Raw genomic sequence first — 14364 nt, forward strand, 5'->3', positions numbered from 1 at the left:
ATATATGTATATATATAAATATATAAAATTTATGATTTATAATATGATGTGTGCAGAGAATTTATAAATTTTACTTTTCTATTCATCACCTTTGATTCTATTTTCATGGTAAAAATTCTTATTCTTTGTTCAATAATTGGTGAATTTAATTTTATTTTCTTTCCTTGAATTATTACAACTACTCTAGAATTTCATTAATTTTTTTTTTCTTTGATCATTGGTATTGAATTGGGTTGATAATGATTACTGTGAGATAGTAACCTTAAATTTAGATTATATATATATGTATGTGTGTGTGTGTGTGTGTGTGTGTGTGTGTGTGTAAAAGAGAGGGAGAGTCGTCCCTATTCACCGAATCCTGTTCGTTTGTCCACCGAAACAATTTCCGTCCCTGTTCACCGAATCCTGTTTATATATATATATAATTGTTATATATATATATATATATATATATATATATATATATATATATATATATATATGGAGAGCTATATATATATTAAAGTTATTTTATTTTATTATTATTTGATTTTTTTTTTTATATTTTGGGTATGTAGGAGATTCAAATATTCATTCTATTAGTTGAAATTATCTCTCTTTTATTGAATCTAGCTATTATTTTGGAGATTTCAGATGAGTAGTAAAGTACATGGCACCGTTTTAGTCCCTTTTAAAAATTCTTAGCATTAAATTTGTTATTAAATGAAATTTTAAATCAGTATTTTAACAATTATTTTACATGTGATTTTCTAGAGTTTTATTTTATTAAATTTTATTTTGATTTTGATTAAATAATTGATTTTGTCAATTATCTCTGCATTAGAGCCATTAGGATTCCGGGAACAGGCCTTTAGTGTCTTTATATTGATTGATATTTGACTATAAAATTTATTGATGTGTTACACTGAATTTATTTGAGATTGATTTGATCTTATTGACTCTCTGAAATTATTGAAATAAATTATTGGAATTGCATTATCAGCTATTATTTGCTATCTAAATTTTTTTGTTGATTTTAATTGATTTGTACAAATTGATTTTCTGTTTTGAATTGGTACCTGTGCCCAGTATCTGTTTCTGTTATCTGGCCCCCACCCTGTGGACTATCATGGTATTATGTTGCATTGTCGAGTCATGCATCATTGCAGTTTATGGTTTACATTAGTATTATATGCATTGATATCTGTAAAGGAGAAGGAAGGTATCTAATATCTGGTAGTGCGCTTACCTTCTGGCCTTTGGTGATGTGGGGTATTATCACCCTGGTGTACTGTACTATAAAATTTTATTGAATGGATTTCTTTTATTTATATGTTTTATGAAATTATTTTATTAATGATTTTGATAGCATGAGCATGATTTTATTGGATAGAAAATTTATTGCGAAATTAATCAAGCGTCTGCCTATTCCTGTTCTGTTGTGTGCTATAATTATCATTCACCGAGCATTAGCTCAAACCACGTTTTCTCTGTTTGTTATCTGTTTCAGATCAGTAAAATTCTGTAGCTGATTCAAATATTCAGTCCATTTTCTGGAGAGGGACAATCTTTGATTTGTTCTCATGGTATGTCCTAATTCATGTTTCCTCGGGCTAATAATTAGTTTAGTTTATTGAACAGTTTAAGTTTTTATTTGAAATCTGTAAAGACTCCGCAGTTTACTTATGGGATATTTAGGTTGTTTATTTAGTGTTTTGTTTATTTGGATTTTATCTATTTTTTTTGTTAGTAAATGACAATATATTTAACTTGTATGATTTAAGAATACTTAAATTATGCGCCGGTCGTAACACAAAATTTTGGGTTGTGACAAAGTTGGTATCAGAGCACTCCGCGTGGCCTCTTGAGCAATGGTGGGGTAAACCTCAGTGAGAACGCTGAGTCCCAAAAGGGGGGAGAAAGGTCTCTTAGGCAAATCCCACATTGGCAAAGCACGGAGGAGATTCTGGACTTAAATTAGGTGATCTTGGAACACTGGTTAGCGCGCTTTTTGGTGTAAAAGCCTAAGAGACAAATCCGTGAGGCCTAGTATGGGCTAGGCTAAAGCGAACAAGACTAGCCATTGGGCCGAGCCGTTATAATTGGTATCAGAGCACTCCTCGTGGCCTCTTGAGCGATGGTGGAACAAACCTCAGCGAGGACGCTGAGTCCCAAAAGGAGGAAGAAATGTCCCTTAGGCAAATCCCACATAGGCAAAGCATGGGAGAGATCCTGAACTTAAATTGGGTGGTCTTGGAACACTGGTTAGTGTACTTTTGAGTGTAAAAGTCCAAGGGACAAATCCGTGAAGCCTGGTATGGGCTGGACCAAAGTGGACAATATTAGCCAATGGGCCGAGCCATTATATATGAATATCAAATTTGGCCTTGTAATGTTACAGGTCCATTTAAGCATTAGGATGTCGTTTCTAGAACTCTTTTCTTCTTTATCATTGGTCTCGTCCCGGGTTGTAAATATTGAATTTGCGGAAAGAGACAGTAAGCGACAAGCATCGAAGTTAGTTGGGCGTTGAAGATGGAATGAGAAGTGAAGTTGGGTTTGTCATCGTGGAGGTGATGATAGGAGGATGGTCGGTTGGTTTGTATTCGATGGGTTGCATGTGAGAGGAGGAGAGAAGGGCTTGAGGGAGGGGGTAGAAGGAAAGGTCAAAGTGGCTCAGAGAGGGTTGAGGGGTTGAGGTTGGGGAACAAGAGCAGGAAGAGAGTAAGAAATTTGAGTAAGGGTTAAGGAGACGTTTGATAAAATGTTAATAAGAAATAATTATTATCTTCCAACTATTATTAAAGTTGAAAAGGGCACGGCCACGACTCTAAAAATGACAGGTCGCCTTGATGGTCAACATAGACCGCCGAAAATTTGAGCCGGATAATGTAGCATGTTTGGATAAGGGTAGATTATTTGAAATAAGACCATTTTGTTTAAATAAATTTATGGAAGTTGTAATTGGTCCAAAGGGATCTGTTGAAGGCCAACCAGGCCTTCCTTTTCCCTATCTGTTCTTTAAGTTCCTTTTCCAACTGCTAATTCCCGTGTTCAAAACTGTCAACCGCCCATGCACATCAGCTGCCAAACCAGTGGCCAAAGATTGTGTCTTTATCAAAAGATAATGCAAGGTACTCTAAAAGATAAGCACGGTACTCCATCTGTAATATGAATACAGGCCTCTTCATGCTTGAATATATATCCTCATGATTAGGCCTTACTATTCAGCGTCCAAAATCTGATGTTAAGAATGTGACAAAAATGCAGGAAGTCTAAGACATGATCTGAAGATCCACAAGCAGCCACCTTTATAAGAGATCATGACAGTGACATGGTTCTTGTAGTTTTTAGGTAGGGCATATAATTAACATTGGAATAGTTGGTTCATCTGATAAATAAAAGTTCATTAATATATAGCCAAGCGGTAAACAGTTAGGCTGCTCTCGATTGTATGGATAGGATTGGACATATTCAGACTTCCTGTATTCAGACTTCTTGTCTTTTGTTTGGCGTTAATTTTTGTACTGCCTTGACAATGTGCCTTCCAAAAAATGGATAGATAAACTCGCCTCAACTAATGGACAAATTTTGTATTTTTTTTTTTACCAAAAATTATGTAATAGAATTATACAAGTCCAAACTACCAAAAAAATACGATACAATATAAATCTCTAAGGCCAGAAACAGGCCCGAATCCTAACATCCATAGATCCCAAACCCCTAACACCTTTATATCTTTACTAAAAGGATTGAGATGCGAACCACCCATCTTCATTGTTGCTGCTAACTTCACTATCACTAGCAACTTCTTCGCTAATCTTCCAAGGAAAAAACGCAGGCAGCAAGAAAATATCAAATATATAAAGGAAGTATAGATATATTGGAGGGACATCAAAATACCTAACCCAAACACAAATTTCCTTTCTGCTTAACACTTGCATGCCCAAATGAGACGGAAATAATGCAGCAAACCAAAAGAAAATCTTGGACTAGGGCTAGGGCCGGACGAATCCGAGAAAGGGCATGGATGGCAATGATGACCAGATCCGGTATCCACCTCTGAAACTGCCAACCAAACTCGTTCCGAGAAGCTTCATAGCAACAGTAGGGGAAGCCATTTTCGACAGACAAAACTTCCTCACACAAACTAACAAAACCCCATCCAAAAGAGGGGTACTAGGACTCCATTAACTGGAGACTAAGAGAAACAAAAAGAAATAAAAGGAAAAACAGTTAAAAGACTAAAATACTATTTAAAGAAAAGGAGTAAGGAGAGGGTCGACGTCCAAACCGATGGGACCTTCCCTAGATGTTACTTTTCATGGAGTCTGTTTAGAGAGAAGAGGGAGCGGTAGCTGTTTTAGAGAGATAAATAGTTATATGTCATTATTTAAATTAATATAATTTTCTTTTTTTTATAATGCAAATTTTTTTAAATTAATTAATTATTTAAAAATAAATATATATTTCATAATTTAATATATTTTATTAAAATTTAGCAAGCTATTAAAAACTCAATTTCAATCTTGAAATCCAGTGCTAGTGTTAAAGGGACTAATAGATTATAAAGAGATTTTAAAATCTATAAACAGATCTTCTCATTCCATATTAGAAATTCAAGTCCAATCTTGTAACTCAAGTGCTAAAATCAGAGGAGCTGATAAGCTATAAAGAAGTTTCAAAGTCTATGAACAGCAATTTGAGATAAAAGGCTAAGGAGAATTTTTATTAACAAGAACATGAGCTTTGGAATTGAAGTTCTTATACAAAAGGTGAGTTATATGCGTTTGATAAATGAACTAATTAATAAGATTAGGGATGTTAATGACATTTTGAACAATGGTGCTGGGAACTGTCAAGTCTTTCTCCCAATCAAAAGCATTTAGTTATTTACAGCAGAAAAACACATTTCCATTTCTCTACAAGCCAGATCAACATTTATACAGAGAGCTATATACAAAATTTAGTCTAAATCAAGCAATGTACCAAAGAGCACATCTACACACACATACTAAAGCTCGACCTTTTATGAGAAGTTATGAAGACAGTAATCGAGTCTAAATCTCTAGTACCAATACCAAAGTATCTATTCTAGATACCCACGAATGCCTGACACTGGTATTCCCAATGCTGCTTTGCCTGTCGAACCCTCTCCACCCTTTCTGACTGCATCCGCTCCTCCCAATACTTACTGCAACTGTACAAACATGTATATGAGGAGAGTCAAACCTGTAAGAGGAGCATCCTCTCTCCATGAAATTAAAAGAAAGAAGAAAATAATACCTTTGACTTAATAAAATATTAAGCTCTTCCAAGTGCACAGCACCTTCATAAACTCCAGCCTGTGATCAAAAGGGGAATGAATTATTACAAGTGAAGAATGGTTTTCTAAAGCTCCATTTAAAGACGCAGGGTGGTAGATAAATACTTAAAACTAATTCACGGGGAATCCAATATGATTCCATGTGATCTGGATTTCAATCGATACTATTAACTCCAGTAAAAGACACCAGGTTGAGAATAAACAGTTCAAATTTCAGGGGATTCCTATGTATCAGATAAGAAATAGGGGGTTGGATTGAAGAAATGCTAGGACTTAAATCAGGTCCAGAATCCAGACCTTGTCTTCTAGTATCAATATCAATTTTCTTGTAACCTCAAAACACTAGAGTGCCAACATGCTTGCCAGCTATTTAATACTTCATAGCTTATTTTAGGAGAAAATTACAAATGAAATGTCAGCTAACCTGCCGGCATAAAGGGCATTTTTCTTTGGGCTCTGCAGATTTTAGGCCATCAACAATACTCACTGAAGCAGCGGAGCAAGCGCACATATGGCAGAATATATGGCCACATGTGAGAGAAACTGGATCAAATACTGTATCCTGTCATCAAAAAGAAATTCATATGAATTAATCATTGAAGAGCTCTATCAAAGTTCCATAACAACAAAGCCAGAGTGTGTGTGTTCAATTCCTGAAATTTTTCTTCTATTCTACTGAAGAAGAGAGCTGATGCTGGATCTGGTGTGTTAGGCTGCAAATTGGCTATTGTTCTTATTCACCATAGATTGACAAATCAGGTTGAAAGAAAGATCAATCTAAAATAGATCAGGGGTCAATGGAATTTGGGCAGATTATAATTTTTTTTATACAATTAATGAGTGCATAAATACAAAGAATACATAGCTTAGCAAAATGAAATACAGGAGCTTACCAAGCATATTGAACAAGTCAAATCAATATCGAGCTTGACAGAATCAAAGAGCTCACAAGAGAGTGATGGTTTGTCATCATCATCAAATGTTAGTGAGCACCCCTCAAACAAGGCGGGGACCTTCTTCTTTGACTTGATCTTTGTTTTCCTTAAGTTGATGTGGAAAGCCATAAGCTCACAGAGCCATGGAGACTGAAGAATCTCAATGTGCATACTTCGGGCTTGTGACCTGAAGGCCTGTCCTTGGTTGGAGTAATGAATCTGTAACCAAGCAGAAGCAGAAAAATATTGAGCTCTATAATCCAATTATCATAGTTCAACAATGAAAATCATTGTATTATAGAGATGAACATACCTTATCATATTTCTTTAGGATTTTTTGTACTGCGATGGCATTTATAAGTGCATAGGTAACCAGATCCTTGCCTTCTTGCATCAATGCAACATGATTTCCTTTCAACTTGCCTTTGAACCACATAAAGTACTTTCGAACGCCAGAAGCTAGGTGCAGCTCAAGCAATTTCTGTGCTCTCTCATTAAAGCAACCAACTACTGCCGACATTTCCTTGAGAAGGGAAGGGAAGAAGGTTCCATCGCACACTACATGTAATTCTCAATCAGAAAATGAGCAAAAACAATAAAAATTGTAACATTAACAAATTATATTTAATAAAAGATATGTATGATCATATCAGAAATTTATCATGCGGGAAGGTTTTTGATCACCTAATTTTTTGCTAAAGCACTGAGTTGGGGTTCATGAGTTCTTCAAAGTTAGTCACACAAATCATCCAGCCAAGGAACTAATTACATATATCGATTGAATTTACCTATAAACCCAAAAATTCCAGCAAGAAATCCTTCAATCAAGGAAAACAATCTAACTGGAACATGAATAAAGATCTGGAATAAATATGAGAAGTTTCTAGAACGCTGACATAAAACCCAAGAAAAAGGAACGAGACAAGAAGCAAGAAAACAAGAAAAGAAATCCCAACATAAAAAAACCGAGATTACGAAGGTCAATGAAATGACAAAAAAGCACCGAGTACAATACCTGGACAATGATGAGGACAGTGTTGGGCAGCAGGGGGAGACCCATCAAGTTCTTGATGGGATTCCAAGTCTGTCCTACATTTCTTCAAAATCTTTTTAAGGTTCTTTAAACCAACCCCAGGAAGTTCTTTCTGTTGGCCTTGCATGTACTCCTGGTATTTCTTGCAGAACTTCATGTTTTCTCATGAAACCCAGCACACCCTTCGGCTTCAAATATCATAAAATCTAACAGATGAGAAAATGAATGCTAAGTGGCGGGGTATATCTAATAAATTAATGAAGAAATGAACCACAAAGAATATGACTCCTTGGTTCTTATCTGATAGGGACGGCGCTCTCTCTCTCTAATCTCTTTGTGTAATTGGGGTGCGGTGGAGGCTGTAAAACAGGAACGTATACATAGGATAGATTTCTTCAGGTGGCTACTGAGTACTGGCTATAGAAATAGTCAAATTCTCCTCATAATTTTCTGCAACGTTAAATCCGATATCCCCAATGCTTATTTCTATGTTTTTATCTTTGAGTAAGTTGGCAGTAACAGAGTTTATTATAATGCGATTCACATTATGTCCTTCATTAAAATTAGAATTGAAATTACTAAAATGATCTCATATAGGGTGTGGCTAAGATTATTTTATCACAAGCTTTCCGGCGAAGTGGCGTCACCATCATAACGTTGCTGACAGCTAGGAGTTGCCAAGGGTCAGATTCTCGACTTAATTAGTGGTTCAAGTTAAAGGATTATTAGAATTGGTTTTCAGAATTTTTTGGATTTTAATTTTACTTTATTTTAATTTAGTTTTAATTTTGATAAATTTAATAATTTAGGTTTAAATCAAATCAAATTGATTTTAATTTTAATCCAATTTAAAATCAATTTTAATAAATCTAATTTTAATTGAATTACCACACTATTATATAAATTTCTACCTCATTTATATAAATTATTTTTATAGATTAAAAGAATTAAGTTCTTTCATTTATTATATTTTTAAATATAAAAAACTAATAATTTTACAAATAAGACTAAAAATTCAAACCTTAATCAACAAAATATATAAGAAAATTTGCTTACCAAGTAAGTTAATCGTTAAAATTAATGATCACGCTCTCTTTGAAAACCATGTTTTTCCTCAATTTAAGTATTCATATGATGCGGTTGTAAATGTGAAATCTTTGTGTAAAGCTTTTCCAAAAATAATGTTATCACTTCACGGTTTAAAGCAGGAATCATCATTATTAGCATAAAGTCAATTTTTAAAAAATTGCATCAATATATCATCATGATCTAGAGACTTGGAGTGGAGGATGTGACAAATGATAATTAGCTAATTACCACTGCCAATCACCAATACATTTACTATTCTAATTACTTGTTTAAAATTATTGTTTTAATTTAATTTTAATTGGAGAGAAAAAAAAATATAAGATGTTTAATTTTAGTCAACAATTTAATTGATTTAGTTTCCATATGATTTCAGTGCCAACCTGTGCCGTGGCCAAGTAAAGCCCTCAAAATTGCGGGACACGGAAGATACCAAACACATCTGGCGTGAAATGGCCGGCAAATCTCCACACCTTTCCATTGTGAACGTAATTCCTTATGTGGTCTATGAAACGTGTTGGTGTAGTATTTGCATGTTCATTTTGAATAAGAAGAGAACAGATGAGTCGCCAAAAGTCCAAGCAGGTTGAGATCCGCTGCTTTTGCCACGTCATCATTATGGATGTTGTGTTGTTGTGGTTGCTCAGGTGAATGAATGAAGAGCTTTTCCTTCTCGTTTCTCATCTCCATTTCCCTTCTTAATCTCATCTCTCCTCCTCGTGGGTCGCACAGGCAACGGATGTACACGAGCGGAAAAATTGAGGCACTTTATTAGTAATACAGCATATTTGGGCTTTGGTTGCTTGTCGTCTACGAAACTACCTCTTCTCCAACATTTTCACCTTAATCGAAATGGATATTTATTTAATTTGAAAAGTTTAGCAACGCATTAACTTTAAAAAAACGTTTCATTTTACATTAAATTTTTAAAAATTAAAATTAAAATTAAAATTAAAATTAAATAAACATTATAATTATAATATGTGTGTTTAGTAAAAAATTAAAAAATTAAGAGTTAAATATTATTTTTTTAAATTTTCACTTTTAATGAAGGAATTTAAAACTCTTTAAAATTAATTATAAAAAAATATATATTAATAAAATAAAAAATTAATTTAATTTCTTTAAATATCTAAATAATATTAATAAAAAATTAAAATTTATAAAAATAACAGTTATCTATTTTTAATCTCGTATTAGGTATTGTCTCAATACTAAATTTTTACATTATATTGAGAGTATCACTTAATTTTTTTTAATAAAAGTTAGGAGTTAATTTATATACGTAATTTTATTAAATTTATTAAATTATAAAAATTTAGAAAGTAAGACTTGATGTTTTAAAACTAAATATATCATTAAATATTTTTTAATAAAAAATAGGGATTAATTCATGCAGTAAAACTTATATAAAAATTTAATCATATATAGAGCATGTATTCTTATTAACATCTAATTAAGAGGCTCTACGCCATTTTGAGATAACTCACATCTACGTCCACCTATTTTATAATGTCTACCCTCGATTGGGAGGTCCGCTGACCTAGAAACTTTATGAATCTACTCGTGAACCACTACTCTTTATTTATTTTTACCTTTTTCCTCCATTGACTTGTCCTTTTGGCATTCCCTATATTAAATTAAACATCAGGGTACCAAGTGAAAATATTTCCTTAGCTCATTAATCCTCTCAGTTTTGCAAGGGTACTAGGAAGATCTAGTTCGCCATCACTAGAAACACCCAAAAGCGTTTAGCTCTTTTTATCCCTCACCAAAGTGCCTTGAAGGTACTCGTATCTCTCTGTTTTTATATTGTACACATTAGCCCACGTGTCCTCCATTCAAGAAACTCCAGTATCACAATCTTACAAGCTTATCAATCATAATATGTGGTCTATAGAGAATGTGGTATCGTGTAGTTGGAAAAACAAAAACGCTGGTGGAAATGGAAAAAGAAAAAGGGGACATCTAAAGGACTAAAACAAATAGAAAAAACAGAGTGCACCATGGTCAGTACTCTCAAGTGGGCGGTATGTTTAATGATAATCACTCGCATTTTATACTTGTTGGTTGATGATGCATGCCATGATCTAGTTGACCCCACACACATATATATAAGTTAAAAATAAAATTATAATTAATTATATTACTAAAATTTAATAATAATAATAATAATAATAATATAAAAATAGTGTGATTGACAAGTATGGGAGGTTGAGAATCCTCGAAAAAAGTATAATAATTTCATTACTGAAACACAAACATATTCAAAATGGACTTTTTATGGAGAAGCATATATAATTAATTGAGTGGAGGAGCCACTACGGATTGTTGCAGCACTGACTACAGCCTCAAAATTAAAAGCATACTTTAATTGTTTTAAGTCATATTCTTATTTTATTTCCAACCTTACATACCTCTCTGCAACTTATTTTATTCGAAAATGCCAGCCAATTCACTTAGTGGGTTCAACAGCATCCGACGCCATTTATCTCGAAATTATTGTTATCATTAATAAAAAGCGGGGGAACTGATTCTCGGCATGAGATTTTGGCCTAATGGGCCTTGGAGTTTGCGCGCTCCTGGCTATGATGTTGGTGCCAAGCTACTCAGGCTCATTGCAAAATATGTTTATTTTCTTGCGTAGAAATTTAATTGGGCTCCCTCCAATCCATGTTTCGAGTAGAGCTCGTCCAAAAGTTTATGGCCTTACTAGTAGGTGCTAACAAAAGGATTATTTTTTTTAAGGGAATTTTTTTAATTTTTTTATTCATATTATACAAATTTAATCTTTAGACTTGAAACTGGCAAACCAACCATTTGAGTGAAATATGTACCAGAAACGACTGCGTTTCCTCTACTTAATGGCTAATGGTAACAGTACCGAAACGTCCTTGCCACGATAGGCATCGAATCGTTATCGCAACAGCGAATAAAGAATAGTTTGTCTGCATCTAGTCCCTTCTCTTTTCCTGCTTTAAGTCATGCGGCCCAAGCCAAATTCAAGTGTAGTAATTCACAGGCTCACTGTTGGTTTTGCACTTTGCGGAAAGAAACAAAGCAAAAGTCGCACGCGTTGAGAGACGTTTTCAATGTCCACCGTAGAGAAGCAAGTGATGGTGGTTGCTGTCGATGATAGCGAGCATAGCTTGTACGCTTTGAGCTGGACGCTCGATCATTTCTTCGTTCCCTTCGTTTCTAATTCTCCTTTCAAGCTTGTTGTTCTCCACGCCAAACCCTATGCTGCTACTGCTGTCGGTCTACCTGGACCTGGTACTAAACGGAGTCTCTCCATTTGTTTTTTCTTGGTTTGGTTAAACTAATAGAGTTGAAATTTACTGTGATTTGTTTTAGCGGCTGCTGAGATTTTACCGTCTCTGGAGTCGGATTTGAAGAGGATAGCTGCTAGAGTTATTGAGAAGGCTAACGAAATCTGCACCAGTAAATCGGTGATTATTTCTTGCTTGCTTATGATGGTTTACTATACTTTCTCTCCAATTTGTTCTACAATTTTTAATTTTCTACATGTATAAGAATTGACTTTCAAGTATCTATGCTAACAATTTTCAGTTCCAAGATAGATAAAGAAGTGAATCCGTAGCCTAAACGTGGATCTTTTTAATTTTCCACTAATTAGGAATTGCTGCTTCTTCTTGGTCTGCTTGTAGATTTTAAGAAAGCGGGAAACTTAATTTGTTCGCACGAGAATTACATACAGAGGAGCCTGTCCTATGAAAACATCACTTGCCACTCAACCAAAAAAAAAAAAAAAAAATCTCTCCTTCGCAGTAAACTTAAGTGTTAGAATGGATGATGGACCACTGGCAAACAAAAGTGCCTAGTGTATCTTGAAATTTGAACTATGGCTGGCGTGAAGTGGACTTGTGTGCTTGTGACCTCGATGTTTATCTGTTTAAGAGTCTGATTAATATTGCTGTTGATACTGTTATCAAAGCATATTATTTTTTTAAATATATTAATTAAAAATAATAAAAAATTATTTTAAATTAAATTTGATAAATTTTAATTATAAAAATATTAAAATAATAATTTTTTTAATTATTTTTTTAATAATATTTAAAATAATATTTTTTATTTAAAAAAATAATTTAAATTTTTTAAATTCAATATTAAATAGACACTAAATGATTACTTTTTATTTTTATTTTTTTTAGCAATCATGAGTTATTTTGAATTTTTGATAGGTATATATTCAAGTACTACTAATTACAAATTGCAAGCTTTATATAGATGCTTAATGATTGTGCAACTCACTTGCCATAGACCCAATAAGCTAAACATGGGCAACACCAGCTTGAGCCTTTTTTTAATAAATTTATAGATGCTTTGAGTCCCCGCAAAGCCCATTCAAAACAGGGTTCTCTCTCTCTCACTCTCTCTCTCTCTCTCTGTCTCTGCGTTTCAAAAAATATGTTTACAGTTTTGTTTTGTCATTAACTCCCTCAAATTCATAGATTTCTCACTTGAATCAGTGGCATTTGGCAATAGTTTCTTGATTATTTTGGTTTCCATGCAGGTGAATGATGTGATATATGAAGTGGTAGAGGGTGATGCAAGGAATGTTCTCTGTGATGCTGTAGAGAAACACCATGCTTCAGTATTGGTTGTGGGTAGTCACGGTTATGGAGCTATTAAAAGGTATTTGCCTACCCAATCTCTGCATTATTAGAAAAGTTTGCGGATGTGGTGAATACTCTAATTGGCTTACTCTCTTGCGGTTGTAATTGTATAATTTATGGTGTTTCAAATGGCTTCCCTTAAAATCTGTCGGTAGCATTTGGGCTGTATGCATTCTTATTAAGTATCCAGCAATTATTGCAGAAAGGCCCTTCAGAATTCCAGTCTCATCCTGTTACCACACCCTCAAATGCTGTCTTTAATAATTGCATTTTAATTAGTCTCGGGCAGTCTTTAACATGATATCTTTCTATTGCAGGGCGGTGCTAGGTAGTGTGAGTGACTACTGTGCTCATCATGCTCACTGCAGCGTGATGATTGTGAAGAAGCCTAAGATCAAACACTAAGACAACTTACCTCTTCTGAATTAATAGTAATTGCAACATATGCTTTTATGTAATGAAAATAATGGTGCACACTGTCAATGTCAGATACATGTATTTCATAATTGCTGCTGACTCTTTCGTGTATGCAATTACCTGTGTGTATGACCATTTTCCGTTGCTCTTCAGACAATCAATTTATAAATTATATTATCATATATAATTATGATTTAACAATTATTTTCTTTTTCCTTTTCTTTCAAATGTGAATGTGTATTTTACTGTATTTTTGAGTGCAATATCATCATCTGTATTTGAGGGAATACCATTCTATGTGTATGAAAAATTTTTACCTACAATTGATTTATCATAAACTCAAGTAAAATTATAAGTAGCTTCTATAAATCGTTTACAATAATGTTTCGTTTATTTAAGGTCATAAGTGTGCTTTTTTTCACTTTTCAAATTTAATTAAATAAAAGTCACTTTAACGCCATTATCCTATCATAACTATTATTATCTTTCAATCATTAATTTACTAATTATTGTAATCATTATCATTAAATTGTGAATTTAATTCTTATCATTTATTATTAATATTATAAATAAATTAAATATTAAAATAAAAATATTATCACATTAAGTTATTTACATCTTAATTTTACAACATATTACATTATTTCATACCCAAAATAGCCCAACGGATAATATTGAGTATTGTTGGTAAGAAATATTAAGGATGGGTATTGTCTTACATCGAAGCCCATTTGGAAACTTATTCTTGTGTTTCTTTCCAACATTGTGCAATGCTGAGAAGGGAATTGTTTATATATCTTGATGCGTATTCATAAATCATATGGAAAACAATGTAGTTTCATGTACTTAATATTTGGTTTTTACTGTAAAATTCACATTCTAAAATCATAATCAAACGCAATTTTATATTTGCAAACCAAAATAAAGAAAGGATAAATCATAATTTTT

General features: G+C 33.4%; 2 protein-coding genes across 2 annotated transcripts; one reads left to right on the forward strand and one right to left on the reverse strand.

Moving 5' to 3' along the window:
* Nucleotides 1–4896: 4896 nt before the first annotated feature.
* On the reverse strand, nucleotides 4897–7823 carry LOC110635726 (probable E3 ubiquitin-protein ligase BAH1-like 1). Its single transcript, XM_021785156.2, has 6 exons — nucleotides 7256–7823; nucleotides 6554–6798; nucleotides 6199–6459; nucleotides 5730–5867; nucleotides 5266–5324; nucleotides 4897–5179 (listed from the first exon to the last, which is right to left on the reverse strand). Exons 1-6 carry the CDS (start codon nucleotides 7428–7430, stop codon nucleotides 5074–5076), a joined length of 984 nt encoding a protein of 327 aa, XP_021640848.2. The 5' UTR covers nucleotides 7431–7823; the 3' UTR covers nucleotides 4897–5073.
* Nucleotides 7824–11329: 3506 nt separating this feature from the next.
* LOC110635741 (universal stress protein PHOS34) lies at nucleotides 11330–13617 on the forward strand. The gene is made up of 4 exons (XM_021785171.2): nucleotides 11330–11632; nucleotides 11714–11808; nucleotides 12897–13018; nucleotides 13317–13617. Exons 1-4 carry the CDS (start codon nucleotides 11452–11454, stop codon nucleotides 13402–13404), a joined length of 486 nt encoding a protein of 161 aa, XP_021640863.2. The 5' UTR covers nucleotides 11330–11451; the 3' UTR covers nucleotides 13405–13617.
* Nucleotides 13618–14364: the final 747 nt, after the last annotated feature.

The sequence above is a fragment of the Hevea brasiliensis genome, chromosome 2, assembly GCF_030052815.1.
Source record: "Hevea brasiliensis isolate MT/VB/25A 57/8 chromosome 2, ASM3005281v1, whole genome shotgun sequence".
NCBI lineage: Eukaryota > Viridiplantae > Streptophyta > Magnoliopsida > Malpighiales > Euphorbiaceae > Hevea > Hevea brasiliensis.

Bases quoted from the DNA above. Each gene is read 5' to 3' on its own strand.
- LOC110635726 (XM_021785156.2), bottom strand. From the start codon at position 7,430: ATGAAGTTCTGCAAGAAATACCAGGAGTACATGCAAGGCCAACAGAAA. The intron at 5,325-5,729 runs GTTAGCTGACAT...TTTTGATCACAG, and splicing joins AATGCCCTTTATGCCGGCAG to GCTGGAGTTTATGAAGGTGC. The intron at 5,180-5,265 runs GTATTATTTTCT...ATGTTTGTACAG, and splicing joins AATATTTTATTAAGTCAAAG to TTGCAGTAAGTATTGGGAGG.
- LOC110635741 (XM_021785171.2), top strand. From the start codon at position 11,452: ATGTCCACCGTAGAGAAGCAAGTGATGGTGGTTGCTGTCGATGATAGC. The intron at 11,633-11,713 runs GTACTAAACGGA...GATTTGTTTTAG, and splicing joins TGTCGGTCTACCTGGACCTG to CGGCTGCTGAGATTTTACCG. The intron at 13,019-13,316 runs GTATTTGCCTAC...TTTCTATTGCAG, and splicing joins GGTTATGGAGCTATTAAAAG to GGCGGTGCTAGGTAGTGTGA.